Raw genomic sequence first — 16,838 nt, 5'->3', positions numbered from 1 at the left:
GGGACCCCACTAATCCGCCCCTAACCTTGAGTCTTGCGGCTGCGCACAAAGTGCTGAAGGGGCTGTGCTGAGAAGAGTGGGCGGTGACAAGACTGTCTGGAGGAGGAGGCTGAGGAAAAAGAGAGACCATAGACTTCCACCTTGGTCTAGAGCGCCCTTTAAAGTGTTTGGGAGAGGAGGGCGGGCGGGGACCACCCCGAACTGGCCGCCGGCGGTATCATGGCGTCCCGGAACCCCCCTCCCCAAGGTGAGCAGCCAGGGCCCGAAGTAGTCACTGGGACGCGGCCCACAGCTCTCGACCTGGCTCCTACGGTGCTTCTCCCTTCCCCTCCAGTATTTCTGGGGCTTGGTGGCCACATAGCCTCTTTGAGCAACCCCCCTCCAAACCAAACGTCTCCTTCCCCTCTTTGCGGAACTCACCAGGCTCCCCCTAACACCTACCAAGGCCGGATCCTGCCCTGCCCCCACCTCTAGCCCTTTTCCATTTTACTACAGTAGGGGGTTAGGAGGGTTGATTGTTGGTTGCGTTTCAGTTCTGTCGTTTCCGTGGCTGGATTCCTGACCTGTTCTTTCAGGGGAGGAACATGCCCTCTCTCCTATTTTCCCACGACGGAAATGGACCCTGCTCTGACCTTATTCTCACTGGGCGAGTAACCACTCACTGCTTTGTAACTCACTGGCCCCTGCCTGCGCGTCCCTGTGTCTTTGTAAAGGAACTGGGGGATGATGGTATTGCTATGCTCTTTACTCCTGAGGTCCTAGTCTCGGGGATTGAGTTAATCTTGTTCATTCGTTTCCATGTGGCCATTTTTAGTTGTAGGCCAGACATGACAGTGAGTTGTCACAGGTTTTATTAAAACAGTTTGAGAGGTTTCTGAGTATAGATTGATTCGATATTTTTCATTTTGTGTTTTTTAAAGACTATGAAAGCGATGACGAGTCTTATGAAGTGTTGGATTTAACTGAGTATGCAAGAAGACACCACTGGTGGAATCGAGTATTTGGCCACAGCTCGGGACCTATGGTAGAAAAATACTCAGTAGCCACCCAGATTGTAATGGGTGGTGTGACTGGCTGGTGAGAACCTTTTTCATTCAATTTCTGTGGGAACCTAGCTATTGTCCTTTTGTAAATGGGCCCGTCAAGCACACCTTTGGGGCTTTCCCCTGCTGTAACTAGGTAGATCAACCTTCAGACACTCTTTGCTGGATTTTGGTGATTTCCCTCTGTCCCAGGCTCACCATAGTTCCACTCTTCCCCTGTTACCCTTCCTTTGATTCATTATCAAATTTCCAAATCTAGCAAGTCAATTTTAAGTAAATTGTTACTTGCTGTTCAGTGCTAACCACTGGAAAAACCTATGAGAAATCCCATTGCAGAACTGACCTCTAGGATTAACAGCTCTGTACATAGAAGCATTAATGCTCAGCAAAAATTATTCATGATGATGCAGCGGATTTTATTTTGTGTGCTAGTTCAGATTCTGATAGTGCTTTGAAGATCTGACAACATTGCTTCTGTGTTAGAGTTATGGACTGATTACTTTTTCTGCAATAATGTGCAGTACAATAAGGAGTGGTTAATAACCATTACCTGGGCAACAATTCAGATCACATGATAACACGCCTATAAATGTACTTTAATTTTGTTATTTTTGGAATGAAAGATTAACCAGATAGTAAAGGGCAGAACCAGTTCAACATTTTGAAAAATGTTGATGACTCTCTTTTGAAGTGATACTGCTTAAATTGTAAGCATTTTTCCTTTACATTCTAAAGTAAACTTAGCTTGTGTTAATTAAAATGCATACTTCCACATGGCATGGGTAAATGATATTTCTTCATGTGTGTTTTACATATAACTTGGAATAATGATGCTCCCCTATGCCTTCTTGTAAACGCCCTTTTATAATTTAAAACAACCAAAAGCCAACTCTTGTGAAGATTCCATGGCACACAGGCACAATATTAATACTGTTTTATTGAAAGATCCCGCAGTTATAACAGAAATTTCTGCTGAGGGCCTTGGTCACTCCGATAATTCAGATAATTCACTGTAGGATGAAAACACCTCTGTCTCCCTTAAATTAATTCATAATTTGGTGCCAGAGGTGATTGGTTAGATGCATGGCTAAAAGCTTGATGTTAAAAGATATTTTAAAAATAATTGAGAAATAGAATTATAAGACTACTGCACATTTTCTTCTTGTAGACCAAACCTGATAAGAAGGCCCAGCCGGACAGTGGTGGCGCACACCTTTAATCCCAGTACTCAGGAGGCAGAGGCAGGTGGATCTCTGTGAGTTCGAGGCCTGCCTCGTCTACAAGAGCTAGTTCCATGACAAGCTTTAAAGCTACAGAGAAACCCTGACTTTAAAAGGCAACCAAAGGGGGAAAAAAGTCCATAATTGCTGGCTTTTCTTGAAAAACCTAAAGGCAGAGCAGAAGTTATGGTTGTCTTAGTGACTGATGCTTTTTAGCAGTGGTACACAGCTTGGGGAGCATCCACCTTGGGATAGTGTGGAGACTTCCTGCTTCTTTTTCTGAGCCTTTGTTACTGACTCCTGTATGAGGAAGACATTCTTGATAATGATAACACATACATTGACTTATTTGTATCTACCAGGTATTCAATCCAGGAGCTATGTAAGAGTTTGTGTTTTGTTTTGACATTGATCTGCTTGTATGTGGGGCACAGATATGTCCCAGTACATGTGTGGTGGTCAGAGGACAGCTTTTAGGAATCAAATCTCTCTACCATGTGGGTTTTGAGGATCAAACTTGGGTCTTCAGGCTTGGTGGCAAGTGCTTTTATCTACTGAGCCATCCTATGGCCTGAACTGTGTAACAAGACACTGATATATAGGTGGCTTGTTTCTTGTTTTTATCTAGTCTGGGGGTAAATTCAGGGCCTTGCATATAGCAGGTAAGCACTCTACCTCTGATGGAAATCGGCAGTTACATAGGTGATTTGCTGTAATGACTTGGATTGTAGTGTAGATTCAATGTAGTAAAGTTTTGAAATACTCTTAGAATATAACATTGGTGTGTTTGTGGTATAAAAGAGGAACAGTTAATAGGCATGAACCTAACTTAACACATCACACCTATTTGAGACATGAAGGATAACCTGAGGAGATTATATTTAGCTGTAGGTGGGTAGCTGTAGGGTTTTTTTTTGTTGTTGTTGTTGTTTCACTATAGCTTTGGTGCCTGTCCAGTCATAAGAAGTGAAACCTAGTGTAAGAATAGGTGGTTGCTAGGAAATCTGGAGGCCTTTAAGACTGATTCTGGTGTTGTTAGAGCATGGTCTAGAAGCATGGTTATGGAATTCCAACATTAAATTACCAAGGTAATGATGCTCTTAAGAGTGGAAAGGAGGGCTGGCAAGATGGCTCAGCAAGTAGGCTTGATGCCAAGCTTGATCACCTGAATTCTATCCATAGGACCATAGGATTCACATGGTAGAGAGAATCAACTCATGGACATTGTACTTGGACATCTCTGTGTGTGAATATTCAGACACACACACACACACACACACACACACACACACACACAGAGACAGCAAAAAATTAACAAAAGGGTAGAAAGGAAAAAACAATTTTAGAGATGGGGTTTAGAAAACTTTGAGTTAAAAAACATGAAGAAATCTGAAATGAATGTGAAGTGGCAATGGAGAATGGTACCATAACAGAAATTGGAATCTTAGTAGCAGTTGTTTTGACTATGTTTGTGTCCCTGTGCCATGACTCAAATTGAAGTAAGGACCTACTGTGTTCCAGTATGACTTCATCTTACTTAATTACATTAACAGTAACCTTATTTCCTAGTAAAATCTCATGAAGGACAGTAATTTGTGGGACACACAAATTCAGTGTACAAGGCTAGGGTTAGAACTCTGGAATTCGTTTGTGCAATTTGAATCTGGAATATTGAGGGGAATGTGAGTTCACTCCAGAGGTATAGGGTGACACTCCACAGTTAGATGAGACAAAACAAACTTAATCCAGAAAATCAATAGTATGAGAAATGTGGGCGATATAGGGCGTGAAATGACACAAAAGACAGGAAAGCTTTTCCTAGGCAGAGCTAGGCAGGAATCTGTAGAATTGGAAAGATTAATAGCTCAAATAAAGATGATGATGCATTTGAAACTAACTGGGTTGGAGCTGGTTTAAGTAGAGTACATGTTGGCCAGATGTATGGAACAGCTTGACCGCATGAAGCAAAACAAGGAAATGACTTACTGTGGGAAATTTTATCTTATATAAACAAATGTAGAAGGAGTATAATGAACTCAGTACTCACAACTGGTTTCAGTAGCTGCTATTTTTATTTTCCTTTTAAGTCTCCCTCTTCTCTCCTTTACTCATTTTGCAGCAAATCTCAGACATTTTAGAATAGAGTGTGCATTTTTAACTACCCTGTATGACTGCAGGAAAACACTGAAAGTTTCTGAGCAGGCAAAGGACATTATCAAAAGAGATGAGATGGGAACACATTAAGCTTTTATTAGGAAAGCAATAAAATGTAGAAATTTAGTGTATCACTTATTGTTCTTGTCTTTTGTTATTTCTGTCATTAAAGGTGTGCAGGATTTTTATTCCAGAAGGTTGGAAAACTTGCAGCAACTGCCGTAGGTGGTGGCTTTCTTCTCCTACAGGTATGTTAGACCTCTATGTACTTGCTTCTGCATATATAGGTAGCCCATGGGAACAGAGAATGTTAGCTCTTTTAATTACTGTTCATTTCAATAGAAGGTAGAATTTTTCTTTTAGGCATTACTTTATGAAAAATTATAATGAGTTTTAAAAGCTTGCATCTGTCATAAAGAAAACAAACTAAATATTTCTAGATTTTTGAATATATGCACAGCATGATGAGATATCAACTATTAAGAAGATAGCTTTGAACTAGGTGTGGTTGCACACATCCATAATCCAGCTACTCAAAAGAATGAGGGAGGAGGACTACAAGTCCAAAGCAAGACCAAACCAAACCAAACATCTGGGGCTGTAGTTTAGTAGTTGAACCTTTGAATTTTACAGGTAAACTGGGATTATGGATGTGTACCACCACATTTGGTTTATAGATCACACTGTGAATTCATTGTATTTTTCATAAACTAATGCCTAGTTCTGTCAAAAGCTGAGCAACTATTAACATTTTTCTAACACTTTTTTAAAAACCGAAGAATTAGAGCCAGGTGTGATGCTATATAGTAGGGTTTCTGTGGAAGAGTACCTTGGTGGATGGATTGGGGCCAAGAAATGGAATGCCACAGAGATTACACCACATAACAGATCTCAGGCAAGAGATTTTTTTGGGGTGGGGTGAAAGTCTCCCTTGGAGGGGAGAGGGGGGGGCGGGGGAGAGAAATAGAGCCATACAGAGAATGGGAGAGCTGTCTGTGATGGCTGGGACATTTTAAGGGTGCATGTGTTGTATTTGGTAGCTGGTGATGAAGGGACTGCTGGCCCTGAGTTGCTGAAGGTAGCCTGAGAGTGGAGGGGGACTGATTCCTAACAGTATAGGCCTGAAATTGCAGCACTCAAGAGGCTAAGACAGAAGGATCTAGAGATCAGGCCAGCCTTGGCCTACTTAGCTAGTTATATACTTTAGGGGGAAAAGAAGAGAAAAGAAAGAAAGAAAGGAAGATACAGAAAGTAGAAAATAAAGTTTAGAAATACCCATAATCCTATCCATAATCCTATTTCTGAGATAGGTGGATTAAAATTTTAATTTTATTCATCCTCTTTTAGGGGTTAAAAATGCTTTGCTATTAGAGAATGTTTTGAGGATATTGTCTACCATTCATGTCTGATTGGTATGTCTTTTCCTCAAAATATCGTTTCCTGAAGAAGATCGACTATAGTAAATCTCATAATTGAAAATCTTTTGGAATGAGTGTTAGCAACAGTTTTAAAGATGGAGAGAACTGGCGGTTATACCAGATTTAAGAAATGATTGCTGTTTGTAGCAACCAAAATCTGACCCTAGTGCCTAATCCATTGATCCTGTAACAACCAATGGAGTAGTCACCTTCAGTGCAAAGAGATAGAACTTATGTGAATTATGCACTAATTTAAGTAGTGCACTAGCCAACTGTTTTAAGGATATATTCTCTATTAATAACAATATTAAGAGTGCTATTTCTTGTGGTGTAGGTAAAAGGATGTGATTAATTTCTAATTTGGTCTTTTGGGTATACATTAGTGTTTACATGGAAGATAATTTTATTTAAGCTGATTTTGACTTGCATTTGTATAGAATCAAGGGCATATTTAAGTCTGCCGGTAATTTGAAAACCGAGTTGTCATTTTTTTTCAATGCAAAGGGAACTAGACTGAAACAGAATATATTAAAACTGTTAACAGAATTGAATTGTGTGTTCGTTTTCATCTATTCTGCGTCTTTTAGTCCATTTAAATACATTTGGTAGTCACTGTTCAAGCCCACATTTTATCATTGCTACTTCCTGCTTTTCCAAGCCTGGGATTTTTGAAGTCTTGAAGTCCGAAGGGCACAGGTCCTGTCTGCATCAAAGTGCTTTCACCCCAGATACAATTAGCCTTGTAAAGGCAGTAGGAGGAACCTGAAAGAGAAGCTAGAGAAAGAAAAGGCTTTTAAGCTAATTGCCTCACATTCTTAGGCCTGACTCCATATTTCATAACCTTTGCTTATCATTAATGATAAGTATCAGTTTGGGTTAGGACTTAAAGCTTTTGTACTAACAATATTAAATGTTTTTCAGTAGGTATTTCTCACATTGCCTTCTTAAAATAGACATCAGAGCAGGTCTGAGCACAGTATTATTTCCAACTAATGAATCGTAACCAATTACAGAGTTCTCCACTCCCCCTGTTTAAGTTAAAGTAGACATTGATGTATGAGTATTTCAGCTTTTTAAAAGTTATTTGTGCTTGTATATAGGGAACAGATACTTGTATAGTGCTTGTTGCAGATTAATTCTCTGCCTCCTTCTACCCCGATTTTCCCCTCCTTTGAAGCAACGATTTTAACTTTTCACAGAGCCTCCTTTCCACTGTTGATTGAGCAGTGTTTTGATCTATTACTAGCAGGTGTTCACTTGTTTTCACATTATGGAATATTTGTTGTTAGTTTTTGAGTTGTCCCATTCTAGCCCCACCTCACCTAAATTAAACACCTGAATGCTTTCTGACCCCCCCATGCCCTCTGGGCCCATCTTGAGTATTATCTTATAATTATGTATGATTAAGTAACTGTGGGTTAAGTGAGCTACTTGAATTCATGTTTTTTATTGATATTCCATACCTCCTCATCCATACAACTCCAAACCTTTTTCTCTTTAGAAAACAAACAGGCAAATAAAAAAGCAAATAAACCAGAATGAAAAACTAAATAGTCTTTATAAAATAGAAAAAGCACAAAAATACAGTTTAGGAAGGTTTGGGCTCTTATTTATAGTAAGAAAGTTGGTTTTTTTTCTTCTTTTGATGTATTCTTGTTATCTAAATCTCTCCTGGGAATATGCATTAGGCAGCCAGGTTAGTCTTCTGGAGAGGGCTGTCCCAGGCTCCTTTGTCCTGCTTGTTTTCTAGGCCTAGCATATGCCTGTTTCCCGGGATTTTCCTTTCAGTACCATTCTGAATGTTTTCCTGTGCTCTGTCTTGGGTTGTTTCCTGTGTCTCATATTGTTTTGTTTCCTATTTTCAAGGGACACATCTTTCCATTATTATATCTTCAAGTATTGCTGTGAAGGGACACCATGACTGCAGCAACTTTTATAAAGGAAAACATTTAATTGAGGTGGTGGCTGACAGTTTTAGAGATTTACTCCATTATAATCATGGTGAGAAGCATGGCAGCATGCAGGCAGACATGGTGCTGGAGAAGGGGCTGAGACTTCTATCTATTTCTTGATCCACAGGCAACAGGAAGTGAACTGTGTTACTGAGCATAGCTTGATCATTTGAGACCTCAAATCCCCCACACCTCCAACGAGGCCACACCTACTCCAGCAAGGCCACACCTCCTAATAGTCCCACTCCCTATGGGCCAAGCATCCAAACACAAGAGTCTTTGGAGGCCATACCTATTCAAACCACACATCAAGTAACTTGTGGAGAAAATAAGCATGGGTGGTATAATTTTTGAGATTTTGAATGTCCGAAAATTTCATTGAATCTCACATTTGAGTTAAGCTCAGTGTAGTTAAGCTCAGTGTAGATATTGCTACATTGTCTTCCAAATTCAGTGCTGCTGTTAAAAGTCTAAAACAGTTCTAATACCTGACCATTTGTATGCATACCTCCCTTCTCCCATGTCCTAGTAAATGCTTAAAAGATTTTATTGTGTGTGTGTCCCCAGTGTTCTGATTTGTGACATTGCTAGTTCTTGCTGTGGGCCTGTTTTTATCCACTGTGGTCCCTTTATTGATATTAGCAAACAAGTTCCTGTTCTATGTTTTTTTTTATTGCTGCCCTGCCTCTGTATTTCCTGTGATATGGATCTTCTGGACTGGCTGTCTAATTTTTATAGCCTATCTTTCTGATTTTTTTTTAGTTCTGTCTTTTTTTTTTTTTTTTGGTTTATTTTCTGGGAGATATCTTCACCTTATCTCCTAGCTGAGTTTTTCATTTCTGCTTATTTCTATTTATTAATTTATTGGTACTGAGGATTGAACTTGGTTCTCATGCATAGTAGGCAGGCATTCTACCACTGAGCTACATGTAGCCCTAGCCTGTGCTTATATTTTTAATTCCTCTGAGCTATTTATAGTTATTTAAAGAGATTGAGGAGGTAGACTGTTTTTATATGAAATTTGATCCTATCACCCCATCTGTGATTTTAAGTAAAAATAAAAGGTTCTTAAACGTGGCAGGGGCTGAAAATTGTTTTAATTGCTAGGTGCTAGTTTGAAGTAACTGATTTTATAAGTTCTAGGTCTAGAGTGTTGGTTCAAATAATCTGTCATGCGTGAAGTTCTTAGCATCTGAACAAACTGTTTATCAGTCTAGTTTTTCAGTGTTCCAGATAACACTGCAGTGATAGCTCTCTATTTGCAGTACTGGAGATTGAAGCCAGAGCCTCATGCGTGCCAGGCAAGCCCTGTTTCACTGAGCTACATCCCAGATCTTTAATTAACCATTTGTTTTCATTTTTCACATTCCTCTAACACAAAGCAAACATGTTGAAGCCTTTTGATTGTCAAGTGCTTCTAGTGAGTATATATTTATTATATTTCCACTATCCCTTTATGAAAGTACATACCAATTTCCTTTCTTTCCAGTCTGTATTCTTAAAAGGAAATCACTAGGGCAGCCCACACTGGAGGAGTAGGAGTGACCTCACTGAGGACAAGTGTCTACATAAGTTACTTTTAAAAGTTTCTAGTCAGGGATAGTAGTATAGCCTGCATAGTTCCAACTATTAGGGAAGCTGAGGCAGCAGGATTATTTGATCCCAGGAATTGAAGGCTAGCCTAGGCAACATGGTGAAACAACCTTGTCTCAGAAAGAAAAAAAAAATTGGAGACTTGTCTCTTCTTTATTTATTAATTTTTATTAAATTATACCAGTATGAACTTAGCTTTTTATTTTATATTTTGGATTAAAATTTAAGTACCATTTTCTTGATCAAATTGTTATAGATTTAGCCATGGGAAGCTCTTTCAATTGTGCATTATCCTCTCTGACCATCAGTGTTCATGTTATTCATTTATTCCTTTATTAACTCATATTTTTATTGTGGGCATGTATGTGTATTTGGTGTATTCATGTGTGTAGGTTCACTTGCCCATGTCTTTGCTGCCTGAGGTTGATGTGCCCCTTCTTTTCTGAGGCAGGGTTTCTCACTGAATGTGGATCTCTGTGTTTCTGCTTGATCACTTACTAATGGTGAGACTCACAAGTAGGAAGCCCCATCTACCTCCTTACAACTTCAAGCAGCAGTGAATCTTTATCTGAAAACTTGATGCTATTTTTAACATTTCATTATTGTTTTATTATTGTGGTTCTGGGGATCTAACCCAGATGTCCTTCCTACATGTCAGACAAGCACTCTACCACTGAGATGTACCATCAGCTCCTTATTTTTAACTGGGAAATTTTTATTCTAACAAAGCCTTTTTACCTAATTTCATTAAATATTGAAATGTTGTAGAAAAGTCAAATATAGTTCAAAAAGTGGTCATCATTGCACCACCTCTTCTCTAGTCTGCTGGTATGAATTTCTTTATAATTACATAGATAAAAGTAAACAGGACTAAAGTGGGTCCTGTATGGTCAATTCTGAGGATGCACTTGCCTGTTAGGTTAGATGTACTTGAATCTCACTGGGAGCAGATGATTTATCCTTGATCGTTGCACTGCAGCGTACTGCTCCGTTCAGACTTTTCCCCTTCAGTTTGACTAGGTCTCTCTATAAGGGCGATAGTCATGAACTTCTTAAGGAAATTGCTTCAGTGGTAGTGAGTTATATCCATGTCAGATGGAAACCATCCTCCCACTGATAAACATGATAGGACCCTTGGGGTTAATCTGGCCCAGTTACTTTGTTAGGGTATTCTTTGAATCAGGTTGGTTAATACAACTTTGGAGATTTAGTATTTATTCATTGTCTTAATCATCATTCATTCAGTGTTTCTCATTAATCTTTTTGCATGACATCATTTGTGACTAGGGACACAGAGATTCACAGTTCACTGGAAGAGATAGATAGTGGCAAACAAATTTAATCATCTGGTCAAGGCCAAGCTGGATGTGTACCTGTGGTGTGGAGAGTACAGAGAAAGACTTGAATTGCTTGGAGGTATTGGAAGAGGGGAACTTAGAGAGACATTTAAGATTTCTTAACCACTGTAACTATATGATACTTTACTTAAAAATGGAGTGTCTACAAAATCTTTTTCTCAAATTAACTGGATTTACTGACTTTGGTAGCAGCTACATTTTTTTAAATTTATACATAGAAATGTATTTGTGAGAATTTATTTTATCTGTCTGATTAGATGGCCTCTAATTTTTAGTTGTGGGCTTGAAGTAGATCAGCAGTCACCTCCGGGAGTGAATTTAAGGTTTTTTTTTTTTTTTGTTGTTGTTATTTTATCAACAATGTAATTTATGATACTTACTAATCTTTTAAAATTTGTAACTTATATTGGTAAATCTTGAAAATGAAAGTTGAATTATGGGTTGCCAGTGTGTGGTAACATGGATAGTCTTTTGGCCATTCTTACCAACAACCAAAGCCATGTATATGGATGAAATTTTTCTTATTTCAGTAAGAAAAAAATGTTGAAATTCAACCTAAGGTTAAATACTACAAAAGCTTCAAAGTAATCAACAAGTTTAATTACTCAGGCATATCTTTAACTTTCATTGAGAAGAAACTTGCTCTGAAGTTCATTGTCACTGCTGTGCCTATGATATCCAAATCACTGTATCAGGTTTTAACAGAAAAGTTTTCATATGCCATTCAATTTGATCACCTCTCTTTCTGAGGCTGGAGTCTGATGGGATAGCCGGTAAGTGAGTATAAGAAGAACTGCAGATAAATTCCGATGTGGAGTTAATCATAGAGAAAATAAATCCTAAGATTCCAGTCAGACTCTTTAAATGAAATCAGATATTTTTATTATTTCAAATATTTTATATATAGTTAAAAACCTACAAAGAATGCATGAGATTGATAGTGATTTATAATAGTATATATAGTTCAATTATTTACTTATATGCTTATTTATATTTATATTTTAATTATACTGGTTATATCTTGCTGATGTTCTTCCAATTTTTCAGTAGCCCAGTAACTTCATATTAGGGTTCTTAAGATGAATAAGCATTTAGCTGTAGTTTTATAAAAAGGACTTATAGTATGAAATTTATTATGGAAAAGAATTACTATAAAGTTTTTTAATTAAAATATAATTACATCATTACTCCTCTTCCTTTTCCTACCACCAACTCTCTTTATATACTGCTCTCTCAAAATTCATGGCCTCCTTTTCTTCGTTATTGTTGCATATATGTATAAATGCATTCATATAGAAGTGCAACCTGCCTTGTCATTTAGTGCTGTATGTAGTTTCAGGGATGGCAATTTGAAACTGGATAACCAATTAGAGACTCTTCCCTGGGGTTGACTAATTCTTCACATTTCAGAGTTGCCTGTAATTCTTTGTCTAGGGGTGGGGCTCCGCATGTCTGTTGGTGTTGTCATTGTTTAGGTCCTCTTTAATATTGGTGAGATTTCTCTGCTCTTTCTAGGTGACAAGATCTCACAGCAAACTTCCTGGTCTTCTGATTCTTAGACTCTTTTTTTTTTTTTATTCTGAGATGTTCCCAGAGCCTTAGCCTTAGGTGCAAGAGTTTTGATATAGATTTATCTGTCAAGTCTGGGTGGTATTCTGTAATATCCATCTATTGCAAAGCAAAGATGCTTTGATGAGGGTTAAAAGCTGCACTTATCTGGCTATCAAGATAAGTATTTAGAATGCAAAGTTAAGGATTGTGCTTATTAAGGAAAGTAGCAGTAGTAGGTACCCCTCTAAGATCCATGATCTCACTAGTTCTGGTGGTTGGCTAGGCTTCCAGTAAGTACCAGGTGTACTTTCCCTCAGCTGTGGAAGCCTTAAGTCCAAATAGATAGTTGTTGGTTACTACCAAGATATGAGTGTCACTGTTTTTTACCTTTAAGAATATCTTCTCAGTCTGGTCATTATTATGGTTCATAGGCATAATGGACGGGTAGGAATATTGATTGTTTTCCTCCCTTGGCATTTTGTATAGTACATTTCTGTTACTATGAGAGTTAGAGTCCTCAGGGAGGAGACTTCAGATTAGACATAATTTGGATCCTCGAAGTCCTTTGTTTAAAGTGAATTTTGTGTTCATCAATACATACTTTCAATCTCTGGGGGACAGCCAAAGGCAATAGCAATAGCATATATTATTTTGGGAGTCTCTTGGACTCCCCTGACCAACTCAAGATAACATTTTTCATGTCTAGTACTGGAATTTTTTTGTTTAACAGTCAGTGGCTCCTAGGGTAGGGCTGTCAGCCCAAATGGCATAACTTTGTGTCTGTGGGGGTACATATATGTGTGTGTATATATATATAAACACTAATGTGCATTATACGTAATTTTCAGTAAATAAAAAGTAATATGGTTCCTTATGGCTTTTTCAAACATCTATAGTGCTATTTTTCCCTATCCTCATGCCCCTTGTTCTGTACTGACCTCCCTCCCTATGGGCAGAAGTTTTCTGTGTCTCAGCAGCCAGCTCCTAAATAACCACAGAGACTTAATTACAAATATTCATCTGACAGCTTAGACTTGTTTTTAGCTAGGTGTTATAATTTAAATTAACCCATTTTTATTCATCTGTGTGCTGTGAGAGGTAATCTGGGGTTTGTTTACCTCACTGTGTACCTCCCCCATTCTGCCTGCTCTGCGTCTCATGCTTTCTCCCCTGACTCCTCAGACTCCCATGACTCCACCCTTCTTTCTAGCACCCTCTTAGTTGGAGTCTCCAGCCTAATCTCTTTGTGCCTAGCTATTGGTCTTTCAGCTCTTTTATTAAACCAATCAGAAGGCACCTTGGTAAAGAAAAATCTTTACAGTGTACAAAAAGACTATTCCATAATACCTCCCCCCTTGCCAGTTAAGCCTCATGGTCCATTTTTCCCTTTCATATCATTTGTATTATACTATTCCAATTTCTAGCATATCCCATGCCTGTAGTCCCCCCCCCTTTTTTTTCTAATTTCTGTGGTTACCCCAGGTTATATACTCACATCTGAAGATTTGGACCTAGGAACCCCAGGTGACGCAGTGCTTGTCTTTCTGGGTCTGGTTACCTCATTCAATAAAATATTTTCTAGTTCCATCCCTTTACCTGCAGATTATTTCAATTTTCTTTTCTTTTGTTTAAAAAGCTCTCTTGAATGCAGGAGTTTATTTTTATTTTATGTACATTGGTGCTTTGCCTCTAGGCATGTCTGTATGAGAGCATTGAGTCCCCTGGAACTGGAGTTACAGACAGTTGTGAGCTGCCATGTGGGTGCTGGGAGTTGAATCTGGGTCCTCTGGAAGAGCAGTCAGGGCTCTAAACCACTGATCATCTCTCCAGCCCTATTTTCATTTTTTTTTGTAGTGGAATAGTATCCATAGTATATATGTATCACATTTCATTATCCATTTGTCAGTTGTAGGACTTTAGCCTGTTTCTATTTGCCAGCTGTTGTGAATAGAGAAGCAATGAACATTGATAGCTGAGCAAGTGTCTGTGGAGTAGGATGTCAAGTACTATGGGCATATGCCAAGGGATGTTATAGCTGGGGCATTTGGTAGAGTTATTTTTAGCTTTTTTGAGAATTCTCCACACTGATTTCCAGAAAGGTGACATCCACTTGTAGTCCCAAGAGTGAATGGAAGTTCCCTTTTCCCCACATTTTCTTAAGTAGATTCAGAGCTAGTGAAGATCCTTTATCAGGCTATTTTATATTTCTTTAATGACATGTCAACTGATTGCCTACTATTTCACATCTGTTTAATCAAAGGGTACTTTTTTAGTCATACTTTAGATAATCTATACTTTTAGCTGATTTCTATTCTAAAAGGAAGGATAAAAGCAGCTATTATAGTTATAATACAGCATTTTGAATCTTTCCCAGCACATACTATATATACTTTTAGGAGTACTCCTAAGAGGAGTGGAGTCTTTAAGTCTTTGTTCAGTGCCTCTTGAATGAGTAAATTGGTAACTCAGTAACAGTTTCTTATGTAGAAGCTCTGTGAATTCCTGTAAATCTAATTGACCTTCTACTTCTGGGATTTGACAGTCATTTTTATTGCATGTTTACAGGTTGCCAGTCACAGTGGCTATGTGCAGATTGACTGGAAGAGAGTTGAAAAAGATGTTAACAAAGCAAAAAGACAGATTAAGAAACGAGCAAATAAAGCAGCACCTGAAATGAACAATATAATTGAAGAAGTAAGACAATGAGCAATTTTGCTTTGTTTTTTTTTTTTTTTTTTTTTGGTAATAGGTTTCAGTACAAATTATGACTGAGGATTGCATTGTTTTAATGATGTTTTAGATAGGTGTGGTGGATCATCTCCCAGCACTTGGGAGACTGGGTAAGGAGGATTGTCATGAATTATAAACCAGCCTGTCAGCCTGAGCTATAGAATAAAACTCCATTTCAAGAAAGAAAAACAAGCAAAAACAACAAAAGAAAATAATTGAGAATGTTATTTATCTTGAATTCAATAATTAAGAGTATTTTTTAAAAAGTGTACATTTTTATTGTTGTTAAATATATGATAAAGTTTACCGTGCTTAAGTATACAATCAGAGACATGTACATTCATGCTCCTGTACAGTCGTTACCTCTATCCATTTGCAAAATTTAAAAATTGATTTTATTAAATACTATTTTCCCAAGTTTGCCCTCCCCTTAGTCCTCCATTCTCCTTTGAGACTCAAAGGTAGAATGGTCATAAGTAGAATTGTGCATTTGTCCTTTTGTTGTCTATCTTATTTCAATTCAGTGTAATATTTCAAGCTTCATCTGTTTTGTAGCATAATTAAGAGTATTTTTATTGACATTTTGATTTTTAGGCAACAGAATTTATCAAGCAGAACATTGTGATATCCAGTGGCTTTGTGGGAGGCTTTTTGCTAGGCCTTGCATCTTAAGGACTCGAAAGTTCTATCTTAGTGGATCCAACAGTGAGGAGAGAATCGGTGGCAGCAGGGCGATCTCTCAAAGGCACATGACCCCAGAATCTCCAGAGAAAGGAACAACCAGCTAGACAATTGCAAATGCAACAGCTTCGCTTTTGCCACTTGAAGCTTGACAAGCTAGTAGCTGCTGTAAGACAGCCTGTGTGGTATGTAATAATAGTATTCTTGAACAAATTATGGCTTTTGCCAATTTTTTTAATTTACATTTGTTTAGAAGCTAGTCTATGAATATTGTCATTGGATATATGGAGACAGAAAAAAAGCTATTATGTGTACTGTCTGATAAAATATTACCCTGTTTTATTTTAAAAGTTCTTTGTGCTTTACTGTATACTGCCAATAATGTTTAAAAAAAAATTTCTTACAGCTTCAATATTATGGCTGACTTTGAAAAAATGTGTTTGCAATAAACTGAAGAATTGTATTACCCCTTTGTGGAAGGCTGTAGAAACAATAGAATTATTAAGTTATTAAACTCTTCTGATGTATCAATCTTTTTTTCCTCATGTTTCTTACTTTGCTTATGTAGTATGTTTCACATTAAAGGCTTTTGTAAAGAAATACTACATGCCTAAAACACTTTTTCCTTCTCTCATATCTACAATTTTTTAAATGTTTCCTTATATGTTCTAGTTTTTCGTTTTTGTTTGATTTATTTATCTTTGATAGCCTAGAGAGAACTAACTTAGGAGGATGTTGTTATTTGGGTCATTGATACATTTTATGAACTTCAAATGCATCTAATTTTTTATTTCTAAAAATCCTAATTATAATTTTGACCTCTTCACCAAAATGTACAGATTACTTTAAAATGCGTAATAGTGTAATATGACTTTTTGTCTAAAGAACTGTGATTTTCTGTGTAGTTATAAAATTATAGCTTAAATATAATCGTTTCCACGATTGTGTGGCTCTCGCACATTGGTAGCCTTATGTTGTTTGAATACTAGGCCAGTTTACTTGTTTCTCAGGGCCAGTATCACACTTGCTCAGACCCTCCCTTGTCCTAGAAGAACTTTCAGTATTGTTAGTCTTGCTCTTAGAGTTTTCGGTTGGCATTAAGGAAAACAGCAGAACAGTATAGGTTGGGGTCTTCAGA

General features: G+C 37.8%; 1 protein-coding gene across 1 annotated transcript; it reads left to right on the top strand.

The window, feature by feature from the left end:
* Positions 1-65: 65 nt before the first annotated feature.
* LOC121441030 (FUN14 domain-containing protein 1-like) lies at positions 66-16,214 on the top strand. The gene is made up of 5 exons (XM_041642172.1): positions 66-247; positions 921-1,077; positions 4,590-4,665; positions 14,855-14,983; positions 15,614-16,214. Exons 1-5 carry the CDS (start codon positions 220-222, stop codon positions 15,689-15,691), a joined length of 468 nt encoding a protein of 155 aa, XP_041498106.1. The 5' UTR covers positions 66-219; the 3' UTR covers positions 15,692-16,214.
* Positions 16,215-16,838: the final 624 nt, after the last annotated feature.

The sequence above is a fragment of the Microtus oregoni genome, unplaced genomic scaffold (genome assembly GCF_018167655.1).
Source record: "Microtus oregoni isolate MIOR12 unplaced genomic scaffold, Mior012 000073F_000, whole genome shotgun sequence".
NCBI lineage: Eukaryota > Metazoa > Chordata > Mammalia > Rodentia > Cricetidae > Microtus > Microtus oregoni.
The sequence above is the reverse complement of the archived record's forward strand: the minus strand, read 5'-3'. Positions and strand labels throughout refer to the sequence as shown.

What these genes read in the sequence shown, in the direction of transcription:
- LOC121441030 (XM_041642172.1), top strand. Translation starts at nt 220, where the DNA reads ATGGCGTCCCGGAACCCCCCTCCCCAAG. An exon ending in CCGGAACCCCCCTCCCCAAG is followed by an intron (nt 248 to 920) that starts GTGAGCAGCCAG and finishes TGTTTTTTAAAG; the next exon opens with ACTATGAAAGCGATGACGAG. An exon ending in ATGGGTGGTGTGACTGGCTG is followed by an intron (nt 1,078 to 4,589) that starts GTGAGAACCTTT and finishes CTGTCATTAAAG; the next exon opens with GTGTGCAGGATTTTTATTCC.